This window comes from Hyalella azteca, unplaced genomic scaffold (genome assembly GCF_000764305.2).
Source record: "Hyalella azteca isolate HAZT.00-mixed unplaced genomic scaffold, Hazt_2.0.2 contig1556, whole genome shotgun sequence".
Taxonomy (NCBI): domain Eukaryota; kingdom Metazoa; phylum Arthropoda; class Malacostraca; order Amphipoda; family Hyalellidae; genus Hyalella; species Hyalella azteca.
The window spans coordinates 96,665-109,175 of record NW_025931865.1 but is presented as its reverse complement, the minus strand read 5'-3'; the positions used below and the strand labels follow the sequence as shown (position 1 = coordinate 109,175).

Sequence of the window (12,511 nt, the reverse complement as noted above, 5' to 3'; positions counted from 1 at the left end):
ATGAAACGGCGGTAATTAGTGACCGTAAAATGGATAACTACTACGTATATTAGTGAACCCTCCAATTATATTTAAACGCTAGTCACTGCTCACGAATGATAGTTAATCAGTAGTAATGTGGTGCTATATCTAAGGAAAGCAATATTCAATATATAATTTTGGGTAGGCAAAAATTTTGTGCTGAGTCATAATTAATTTCAAAACACTATATGTTTGCGACAATTTATAAAACGTAATTCCTTGCTCCGGAACGCAACAGGAATTCCCGTTACTGATTCATGCCTTGATGCAATTGCGAAATTTCTAGGTGATTGTAAATGTATATTGCGTATAATACACAATGTATAGTGCGCGTGTTTCAACTTATTATGTTACTGAAGTAACCATGTTATGTTACTTGTATTAACTTGTCATATTACTTTGCTCATCTTGTTATGAATCCAGACATTTAAAAGGTCCAAAAGATGCGCATTTAATGAGCTCAAACCCACTTTTGTGCGTTAATTTATTCGTTCACGACAGCTGTCGAAGTGCAAGTAAAACTTATATCTTCAATGATGACAAATTTCAGTTTTTCGGCCCTCCTGAAAAATTTAAAATTTGCGCCTTAGAAATCTATCTCCTCCTATGATTTTCAAGCTACAGCAATGAGAGATATACCATTCGATTTGTAAGAAAACTTTCTAGAAACCATCCGATTATTTTTTTCGGTTTCGTTATAGTTTGGATTATATATTGGAAAAAGGGGGTCAGGGTAGGGGAAAATTTGCAATTTTGGGGAAAATTTGGGAAAATTCCCCCTCCCACCCGAACAAATTCGAAATTAAAAAAATGGTCGGATGGAATTTAGAAATGTTTGTTACAAATCGAATGATACGTCTCTCGATGTCTTAGCATGTTTAATGAATGAGGAGATAGATTTCTTCAGTACCCCCTTTTTTAGCCGTTTTCTATCAATTTCACGTTTTTTTCATTTCTTACGAAAAATTCATACGAACAAAAAAGTCATCGATTTCTGTTTTACATATGTGTACCAAGTTTCAAAACGATCAGTCCGTAAATAAGAAAGTTATTTTTTTACCGGAAAAGTCCCTTTAACTTGTTACTCAACTTAACTTGTTACTCAACTTAATTTGTTATTCAACTTATTTTGTTACTTGACTTGTTACTCAACCTAACTTGTTAATAAACTTAACTTGTTTCTTAACTTAAGTTGTTACTTAATATGTTACATGAATAAACCTATTACTTGACATAACATATTACTCAACTCAACTTGTTACTTAATATGTTACATAGCTCAATTTGCACTTAATAATTTATCACGTTTCTTAACTTAACATGTTGCCCCCCTTAACTTGTCCAGGTGTACTGCGAGCTTTCACTGAACGACACGGCGGGCGGCCACTGGACCAGAATTCTCAGCAACAACGCCTCGAACTTCGTTGACGCCACAGGCTCTCAGTGGGAGACTGGCTTCAATGCCACCGACCCAAGCACGCTGTTCATGGGTGAGAACATGCTACGTTCACACGACTTGAGTTGATTATATATCTATGCATTGTTGTTCATTATTTTTTATCTATTTATTTAAATTTTAAATATTTAAATTTTAATATTTAAATCTATTTTCACTTATCCATAGTAGAGTTTCTTTATAAATGAATTTTGATATTGCGTATAGTACGCTAATAAAGAACCCGCGATATATATTGAGAAATTTTCAACTTATAACAGCAAAAATGTGACGATAAATTTCACCGTGAGATGAGCTGATAGGAAAATGCTGGCATAAAGTCGACATTTTATGATGAATTAAACTGCAAATGCTAGGAATAATTTGTAATATTTCATGAAATATAATTAAAAATAAATGAGAAATCGTATACCAGATGAGTGATCAGATTTCGATCGCATTCAAAAATTACACAGCCACCATCTCTAAAGGTACTATTCATTTATCGTAGTTACAAAACAATATCATACGTTAATTAGAAAAGCGCATTAGAATTGCATTGCAGTGTAACACGAGTTTATCAGCAATTTTCCGTGTTGAATTTAAGAGAAGGCTTGCACAATTAGTACAGTCCGTAATTCGTACAATTAAGAGCCACTACTATTGTACGTACGGCTGTGCTTGACAGATTTGAGAATGCGTCTTACCTCGCCAAACCTTGATAAATTAGCAGTCAGACTTCAGATAATGACTAACAAACAATTATGCATCACTCAAAACAACCTTAATAACAATAAATTCCAGCATAACTCAGAAGAAAGTCGTATTTATTTTATTTTTGCTAATAATCAATGCAAGTCAACCGTAAATTGTACAACATTTTCAGTGATTACTAATGTTGAAATATTTCACTTCAGACGAAACAGGGATAAACGCATTTTACAATTTACCAATTTTGAAACGTTGCATTAATTTCAACATCGACAATTTGTTTAGATTTTTCAGTAAATTGGTTTGATCTTCTATGCCAAGCTATTTCAATCTTGTAATCCAATCCACTTTCATCTTCCATACCAAACCATTTAAATCTTCTATGCTAAACCCTGTCAAAGTGCCATGCCAAACGATTATCAACGAACAATCACCTCTGAAGAATTGCCTTTGCCAAGTACGAGCATAACACCAAAATTTGCCTTGATTTTGCCATGTAGAAGCATAACACCAAAATTTGCCTTGATTTTGCCATGTAGGAGCATAACACCAAAATTTTCCTTGATTTGCCATGTAGAAGCATAACACCAAAATTTGCCATGATTTTGCCATGTAGGAGCATAACACCAAAATTTGCCTTGATTTTGCCAAGTACGAGCATAACACCACAATCGTTTCGTAACTTGCTTTAAATTTGTCACTTAGCACCAAACAATTTATATTATTTTTTCAAAGATAATTACAGAACTCTCTTTTTTGTGATGGATTTTCCGATAGAATTGCCGATACCCTGCTTTGATATTGTTAAAAATTATCCGTAGTTCGTCTTGATTTTGTTCTAAATTATCCCACACAGCGCCCAGATATTGTTAAGATTTACATCATACTTCGATTCAATACTGCTAAGAACCAATACCTCGCACTGACATTGTTACAGATTATATCACACCTCGCCTTAATATCGATTAGAATTATACAATAACTCACATTAATATTGCTAATAATTTGACCACACCTCGCCTAGATATATTTTCTACAAATTAGACCCTACCTCGCTTTGTTATTGCTAACATTACCCTATACCTCGCCTTGTTATAGCCTAAAACTACCCAATTCTTTGCCTTGTTATTGATAAAAGTTATCTAATATTTTGCCCTAATATCGCTAAGAAATATTCCATACTTCGCATTGATATTGGCCAAAATTATCTTAAACTCACCTTTATATTACTCAAAATTACCCTAACCATTCCATTATATTTCTATAAATTACCCCATGCCAATGCAATACATAAGCGTTTTCCCGTCGCCAGGCCTGAGACACGTAAGCGCCCTCACCCGGGAACTCAATGGAACTCTCCGCCCTCACGTTCTGGAGGTACTCAAATGTTATAGTCTTCAATGTTTTGTGCGCTATATACAGTGAATAATATATAAAACTTACAGATAGATGCATAGACATTGGAAATGTTAAGAAAATGCAATGAATTTATAATGCAAAGATTATGACTGCAACAATGATGAAAACTTGCATTTTCATAGCTATTTGATAATTTTTTTATATATTCGTATTTTTCGAATAATAATTAGAGAGGATAGAACAAACTAAACTGTAAGCTAAGCATTATGTTGACGCACCTGAAATGTAAATCATTAGATATTGATATATTACAAATATATTAGGGATTGATTCTGAATATATCGACAAATATAAGCTAATTTACCGTGGAATAATTTTCAGATTTATATATCAAATATTAAAAATGTTACATTACTTGTCGGGCGTCGTTAATGCGATCATCGTAGCATTATAAAACCCCTGCATCTTACCCGAAAAATTGAAGATACATTATCATTCATATAATTTCTTATGAGTTTCATGCAAAAAATACACAAACTTTATCTCGTCCCAGGTGATCCTGCAGGTGGGGACTGTGGAGTACTTTGCATCTTACGGGAACTTCACCCTGGGCTCGGTGATCGACAAGTACCCCATCCAGTCCTTGGGAACCTACCATGGCAATGCCGGTAATTGAAAAATAGCATTAAGCCATGCAACATTATCAGATTCGTTCGATGGCATGAGGCTCTAATATATATTTAAAGGTTTATTATATCATCGCATGTATATATTTAATTCACATATTCGCCAGGGGACGGGCTATGTCCCCACGTGCACATGGGCTTCAACCGGGACACGACCAACATCGGGTGGTGGGGGGACCTGGCCGACCGGGACGCCCTCATCACGGAGGAGGACGGGGTGAGTGGGGACCACGTGCGCGTGAATGGGGACCACATGCGCTGTGGGGACCACGGGCGCGTGTGGGGACCACGTGTGCGTGTGGGGACCACGTGTGCGTGTAGGGATTACTTGTGCATGTGGGGACCACGTGCGTGTGTGGGGACCACGTGCGCGTGTGGGGACCACGTGTGCGCATGGGGACCACGTGCACGTGTGGGGACCACGTGCTCGCGTGGGGACCACGTGTGCGCATGGGAACCACGTGCGCGTGTGTGGACCACGTGCGCGTGTTGGGACCACGTGTGCGCGTGGGGACCACGTGCGCATGTGGGGACCACGTGCACGTGTGGGGACCACGTACTAGTGTGGGGACCACGTGCGTGTGTGGGGACCACGTTTGGGGACCACGTGGTGATTTATTAAAGTATTTTTACTTTCATGCAATCATTGAGTGTTATTCCTGACATATTATTTAATATTTCCAACAATGATCGGTGTCGTAAGCTGGGTTTATGAAAGTTTGCCTTCAAGGCGATGCAAGTTCCAAGCCTGTTTCGAAATACGATTTTTCTTATGGATTGCATTCCAAGTTTTGGTCCTTAATATCTTATCCCTGAAAAAGTACGATCCCATTAAACATTTTATCTTGGCACATGAGATTTTGAATTATAATTTATTATACCAGACACTACAAACAATTTATTTTATGATAAGTATTAAAAATGAGTTAATGAAGCAATGTTATTGCAGTGCCTGCTGACCAACTCGTCAATGATATGGCAGCCTCTGGCCAGCAAAGGCGCGGTCACGTCTGTCAGGATGCGCATGTGTTGTGGGGCTGTGGGTTGTGGGGCTGTGACGTCGCAAGCTGCGGGTTGTGGAGCTGTTGTGGGGTGTTATGTGGCTGAGATGCTGTTGAAATTCTGTGTTTTAATGTGTTTGATTGTGTAGTTATGCACCGTCAAATTGTCTGGTGTGGTGTGACCGAAGTACGGCGTGGAATGAAGTTATTCAGTGGGATGGTGTTGGGTATAGGGTATAGGATTCAACAGCAGCGTCGTTTTGTGTTGTAAGCTGATATTATGACTCAAAGTTTGTTATATGTTAGTATATATGTATGTCTATATAATATATTTTTAATTTTGTAATTATTTATAGGGTTTGCGTGCCCTCCGGTGGTTGGCATGGAGCCCTACTGGACCACAACTAACGGCACGTGGACGCTGTACAGGAACGAGACCTCCATCGTCAAGTGGCACTGCATCGGCGAGTTCATGCTTGAGAACATAACAGATACATCCAGCGGCACTTTGCTCTGCCAGAAGAATGGAACGGTCTTACAATGGAACGATACCATCAGCCTGCCTTGCAACAGTGAGCATTTTATGATAAATATTATTTTCATATCAAGATCATTTGCTTTAATGAACATTGATTTCGAATAACTGCAGGAAAGTTCCAACAAAAAATAAATTTTTGATTGGTGCTTCATGTATGGAAAAATTTGAAATCTAAATCTCGATAATGTGCGCTCTTGTGAGAAGGTATTGTTAGTTTTAAAATAAATATAACTCATCTTGATTACTTTTAGAATCGAATGTTTCCCTGAAAAGTGTCGGCAGATAAATTTAATCTGACTAACTCTAAATTTCGCAATTGAAATTTTCTCCTATGAGTTGATATGAGTCTTCAAAGACTCATAGTTCTTCTTTCATTCTGTTGTAGTTTTATACCATCATTTCTTATCATTTTCCTTCATCAAATAAATATTACCTTCATATGGCACCTAATTGATTAATTAACGTGCTTCTTTTCGTAGTTCACTGCCCGGATAAATTTCACCCTAGTTACGATGAGGAACGATGCTACTACTTCTCAGACACAAACGTCACCGGTTTGCATCAGGCGGCTGTAAAGTGAGTCTCATTGATGCACTATAAATAGTCAAAAGGTTCTTCTCTGGCTTGATTATTGCAGCTCTGTAATGAGGCATATAAACTATATATTTAGAGCTTTTTGAAATCATTTAATTCTTGAAACACGACTGAATTGTGTGCTTCACCATTATATGGAAATCAGCTTCATAATAAATTAAAGTTCACAGGATTCAACCAGTCTGACACTCAAATTTACATTGAAAATTAGTAACGAAATTTACCAAAACTGTCGTGGTTATTTGATTATTTCGTAGAAATCAAATGTTTCTCCAGGTTGGGATCATTTTTGAATAATAGAAAAACATTTCGAGTGAAGAATTTAACTGATACAGTATGTCTCTTCGTCAGATGCCTGAGCTACGCTAATATAGCTAATGAATCTCCTGTCAGATGCCTAAGACTTTGCTAATTTAACTAATGTATCCCAGGTACATCAATTATGTATTTTTTATTTATTTTAATCGAAAATCTAATACTATTAGATGTATTAATATTAGATAATATTAATACTAACGGAGAATCTAATACTATTATACTATACTCCAAATCTATAAGTTTAATTGAATTGACCGTCAGATGCTTGGAGCTGAACGCTAGCGTCGCGATGTTAGTGGACGGGATGGACCTGACGCCGGCGGCACCCAACGTGAAATACTACACGTCACACTCTACCATGTGCGTTACAATCTCTTTTTTTTAATTTATTTATTTCAATTTTATATTTTCAATTAAATTATCCAATCGTATTAGTCTATTTGTAAGTCAATAATTGCCATCATTCCTTTTTTTTAATTTACAAAGATTTCAGGCGATGGTTTTTATTTTTGTATGATTCGAAATTGAAAAGAAATTGAATAACTGAATAATTTAGTTAACGAGATTAGGGGCATAATTAATTTTTGTTCAAAAAAATTGTTACTATTATATACGTTTACTTCTGCGTTACAGTGATGGTATAAAATAAATTAATTGTACCCAATTTATTGACATTATACAACTCTTAAAATTTTAAATGATGTGAATAAATCCTGAATGAATTGCTAAAGAATAATTATTTATTCGATTAATTCATATTACAGTTTAATATTCGTGACATAACATTAATTCTCGTATTAAATTTATCAATAATGAATTATTCTCGTGCCCAGGGGTCGCTCCATGACATACCCAGTGCTGAACCTGACGATGGCAAACATCAACTGCACCGACGGCAACTCCTGTAATGTGCGTGAAGGCAATTCTTCGTTAACATTCATCATGTCTAATAACGATCATAATAATGTTAATTTATGGAATATTGATGTATGTAAACTAAAATGTTCACTTAAATGTGCCTAATAGTAAAATATTTCATTTTATTTTAAAAAGACTCATTGAATTTAATCTAAACGAGTTTAATATGAAAATTCGTTAGAGCGTCTCCTCGCATATAAATACTAAAATACTTGATGGTCCTCTAGATGGTAATATTTATTAGAGTCTTCTTATAAAATTGCATCGTGTGTAGGATGTTTTTAAAGGATTTAACTGCAATAAGTCATGTGTAGCAGCCATAACGCTTCACTTTAATAGAAGTAGGGAAATTATCAGCAACAATACTGGTGAGAATTGCGTGCTTTCTTATTTTGTCCCAAATAATTTTTGTGATGATTGTTGAAAAAATGTGTATATCAATTATATTTATATCTCAACCCTAAAATAAAAATTTACTTCTGTAATATAATATGCTAGTTGATAATATGCTAGCTAGATAGTACATTGATTTCTCATTGATTGTTGAAAAGGTTGGAAACCTGGCACCATAAATATATAGGGTGGATAATGGGCGTGTATCCTGGATACTCACCGTATTGGGATTTTAACTGCTACTGAAATTTCATTTTTAATTTTGAGAATATGAATGGATTATAGTAAGGGGAGGAAAGGAATGTATAAAAATTTAAAATTTGATTATGCTATTAGTAAATACAAATTTAATTTCAAAGAGGCAAAAATCTTTTTAATTACTTTGAAATGGGAGTAAAATGGGAGTCCTAGCTCCTATGTAGAATGTGTTTTTAAGTCATTGCTTAATAAAAATATCATTCACATCATTATTAAAATAATTAAAGATTACGGAGATAAATGATTTGGGATAACAGGGTTGCAAAATTGCCAAAAAATTACAAACCTGGGCAATGCACCTTTAATTATTAATTTGCAATTTTGTCACCTCTGTCATCAGCTGATGGGGACCAACAAGTGCCTAGCAGCACAGCAAGGAGGCAACGCGTACCCAGTGACCTGCAACTCCCCGCTCCACTACGCCTGTCAGCGGCCTGGTGCGTTGACAATAATTCATTCGTAATATCGGCTTATAAATCCCCGAAACAAAATTTTTAGATGTCTAAGGCACAAAAACAATGAACAAATGGAACCAGCATATGTATGATCAATACGTATTGCATTTGATCATGACAAGAGCCTCAAATTGATTATTTCTTTTTCCATAGAATTAATCATTGAGGAAATGTAATGAGAGCATTAGATTTATATAAACGTATACGATAAGAATTGATTGAAAGGATCAGCACGTTGGAAACATTTTGAAACAAATCCTTGAATAGTTATCGTATTATCGTAAGCCAACATACCTCGCGCACCCTGTCTGAGATTATTTGTTTTAACTCTTGAAATAACTGCTAACGATTACCTGATATAAAATGCATAATTTTCATCTCTAGGAAAAAAGATTCATTCCGCATGCGCAATCCACCTCATAATACATTCTCTCTGACTACGTTTTTATTTCTACTACGAATAATTTTTGTAAGTTAGCTCGAGGTCAAACCGAAAATATTTATAAACAGGGGCAAGAATTTTTAAAAGGGAGCTAAAAACATTTAAGACCCTATGTATATAATGATATGATTATTATAATTTACTGCCCAAATTTCGTTGATCTGAGTCATCCAAATAGATGAATTTTTTAGTGGCTTTAATTAAGCTTTTATTCATCATACGACTATCATCATCACCTCACCACAATTTCCTGGCAAGAATTCTCTCTTCGTCAATCTCCCGGAGAAAAATTTTACAGAATTATACCATAGATGCAATTAATATGTTAATTTAAATGAATTTATACGAGTTTACTTTTAGTTGTGTTTTTATATAAGTCATTTCAATGCAGACTATATCCAAAAAAGGCCGTTTGACTGCAAAACTCTACGTTTAACTCCTTCTACAAATCAATCAAATGAGACTTGAGTAGAACATTTCATGACAAACATCATTCGCTAACATCTTCTTCATGTTGACAGCTTACTGCCCCGATGGGTACAAGAAGGTAGATGGGGCATGCTACTTGCCCATAACCACCAGTTCAGTTACCCTCGAGGCCGCTGAGTCTGCATGTAACGCCAACGGTTCCAGCCTCGCCTACCCGAACTCTGCCTCGGTCCTCAGCCGACTTGTAACCGCGCTGAAGGTGACATAATTTAGATAAACCATAATGCTGTAATGTTGAAGCATTGTTCGCGTTGAATTGCGGTGAAATTTAGGCTTTCTCTTTGTACTCGTTATCAAAATAATTGCATTGCATTGGTAAACATGGCTTTTTCGACGTGTTTTGAGAGAGTTCTCACGGTAGCTCAGCTCAGGATAGCGCAAGGTTACTCACACAACTCATCATGCACATAATACATGATGTGTGATGATGAATTAAGTTACATAATGAGTGGCCAATGCACCTTTCGCTTTTAACCTTAAAACATCTTCCCACAATTATTCATAGGACACTGGCTCATCAGGCACGCAACCATTCTTCTTGGGCATCAACAGCAGGTGAGCTGCGTAAGATTTATAAGAATTTGAAAAAAAAATCTTCAAGAAAAGTGCGTGCCTTCGCCACTTAAACAATTCTGAGATATTGTTTATATTTTTTTATAAGCAACGGCTTCACATGCTGTAATACGGTGACGCTCAAGGTTTCAAGGCACAATTTTTTGCGTTTTTGTTCTATATACAAAGTTCCTGACGTAATATGATTAATACAAATTTATTTTTGGCGTAAATTTTGAATTCAGAGATTTAAAGCGCGAGGTTTCAAAAACAGGTTTAATTGAGACAGGATTCCTGTAAAATTTTTAAATAACCTGCTGATTGTAGTACAACAACAAACGCACTAACTGAATTCCCCCAGGACTGGGGACTACACTGCTGGGGGGCTATATCCTGACGCGGTGGGCTGGGGAGGGAACGCTTCCCCCTATGTTGCCCTAGCATTGCCCTCTGGGAACACCACCTCAGTAGCCCTCATCAACGACACCGCGGGGGGAGGTGGCGTGTGTCAATGGCCCGGAGTTATTGGTGAGGGGCAATGTGAATTATCTTAAATGTATTTTTGAGTATTTTTGAGCATTACTCCAACACGCCAAGTGTTTTTATCTTACATGCATTTTTTTCTTAAAATTATTCTTTTTATGTGTTTTACTTGTGTGTGGCACCACAAATATCGGACAGCTGACTTTTGGGGTGCGTATCGTGTTGGGTAATGCCTAGGCCTGAAATTTCTTAATAGAAGAATAGGAAAACATTGGACCAAAAATTTAATATTTCAATTGATAGACGTAAATTCAATTTAATAGACTCAAATAAATTTTTTACAGATTTAAAACAGGAGTAAAATGGGAGTCACGTCTCACAAAAAAGGTGTTTGAAATTGTTCTTATGTTATTTAAGAATTAATTTGATTGATTTGATTACCATTAATTTTATGATATCATGATACCATTATGATTTATCATTAATTAATCACATTAATTTGATTATCTATGACGGGATATGGGATAACAAGGATACAAAATTACAGGAATTATGAGGCCCAAAAAACCACGGGTTAACCAGTTACGTTTCACTTATTTCTGGAACTAATGATTTTGCATTAATGCTTTAATTTGGTAAAGCTATTATTGATGTTGTGCTGCGTTGTGTGCTAAATGTTTTGAAATTATTTGCAATTATTCCAATACTTAACCGCCGAAATATTTAATTACCAACGGAAACAAACTATTTTTGCCGCGAGTTCATGACTACTGAAAAAGTTTTCCTTTTTAACGATTGTCTCCTTTTGTCAAAAATTTCGTTTAATGGAAGACATAATAATATGAGCAGGCATTACCATTAATTATACCCATCGGTGATTCTGAATTTACCAACTCAATTAGCTCCCTTTTTCGCTTTACTGGTATTACAGTACAGTATGATTAGCTCCCCTCTTTGCTGTACTGGTATTACAGTACAGTATTATAAGCTTCCCTCTTTGCTGTACTGGTATTACCGTACGAATAACTTTGAATGACCCACATAAGGCGCTGTGCCAACAATGACTGCATAGAAGCAATATATTATGGGTACACAAAAATGAAAAAATTAAATAAAGTGTCAAATTAGAAAAATATATTTATACTACCTCCAAATACAATGATATTAAAACCATGAAAAGCTTGAACGGGCAGTGATACCATTTAAAAATTCATTCCAAATAAAAAAGACAATAAAACTGAGAAATTTCGCTGGAAACAGCGAAATTTACTTTCCCTTTCTCTTTCTTTCTTTCTTTCAGATGTTTCTCTTTCTTAACTGATGCTTCCCTTTCTTATCTTATGCCTCCCTTTCGTATCTGATGCTTCCCTTTCTTTCGCTCGTGTGGACATTCCTCGCCTTTTAACGAGTGCTCAGCAATGCACTTCTAGGCATATTAGCCAGCACAATTACTTCAACTTATGGTGAGCGTAGAATTAAATGGTGACGCTACAAGGACCGGATATTCTAGTGAGCGTTGCCGGTGTTTAATTCTTGTGGGATAAGTTCTGCTTCATGCTGCGCTTTTGCGGCTCACATGGCCTTCGTAATTTTCCCTACATTTCCTATTCCTATATTTTTTCTGTAAATTTCTACAAATTGTTTCAGAATTGAATTTCTACAAATTCGCAGACGAAAAAAATTGTTTTCAGAAATTACAACGCCGGAATAAATAATTCAAAGAAAAAATCGGTTTATACATATATTTTAAAAATAAATGAAAGCTTTCACGATATACACCCAAAATTTAATTTTTTATTGGGATGCATGTAGAAAATTAAACCATTAGACTTAATAATAGGGCAACATGAGGCAGCAC

At 35.8% G+C, this 12,511-nt stretch overlaps 2 protein-coding genes across 2 annotated transcripts in view; both read left to right on the top strand.

Moving 5' to 3' along the window:
* The window catches only part of LOC108677953, a 59,310-nt gene extending 53,948 nt beyond the window's left edge, over window positions 1–5,362 (top strand). The window contains exons 5-9 of the mRNA XM_018166271.1: window positions 1,367–1,511; window positions 3,480–3,544; window positions 4,080–4,194; window positions 4,320–4,429; window positions 5,162–5,362. Coding sequence (XP_018021760.1) covers window positions 1,367–1,511; window positions 3,480–3,544; window positions 4,080–4,194; window positions 4,320–4,429; window positions 5,162–5,362 — 636 coding nt within the window. The remainder of the gene's footprint in view (window positions 1–1,366; window positions 1,512–3,479; window positions 3,545–4,079; window positions 4,195–4,319; window positions 4,430–5,161) is intronic.
* A 216-nt stretch (window positions 5,363–5,578) lies between these two features.
* The window catches only part of LOC108677955, an 18,808-nt gene continuing 11,875 nt past the window's right edge, over window positions 5,579–12,511 (top strand). The window contains exons 1-8 of the mRNA XM_018166274.2: window positions 5,579–5,785; window positions 6,231–6,327; window positions 6,925–7,023; window positions 7,497–7,572; window positions 8,573–8,669; window positions 9,651–9,817; window positions 10,124–10,173; window positions 10,532–10,698. Of these exons, the coding sequence (XP_018021763.1) occupies window positions 5,596–5,785; window positions 6,231–6,327; window positions 6,925–7,023; window positions 7,497–7,572; window positions 8,573–8,669; window positions 9,651–9,817; window positions 10,124–10,173; window positions 10,532–10,698 (943 nt within the window). The 5' untranslated portion in view covers window positions 5,579–5,595. The remainder of the gene's footprint in view (window positions 5,786–6,230; window positions 6,328–6,924; window positions 7,024–7,496; window positions 7,573–8,572; window positions 8,670–9,650; window positions 9,818–10,123; window positions 10,174–10,531; window positions 10,699–12,511) is intronic.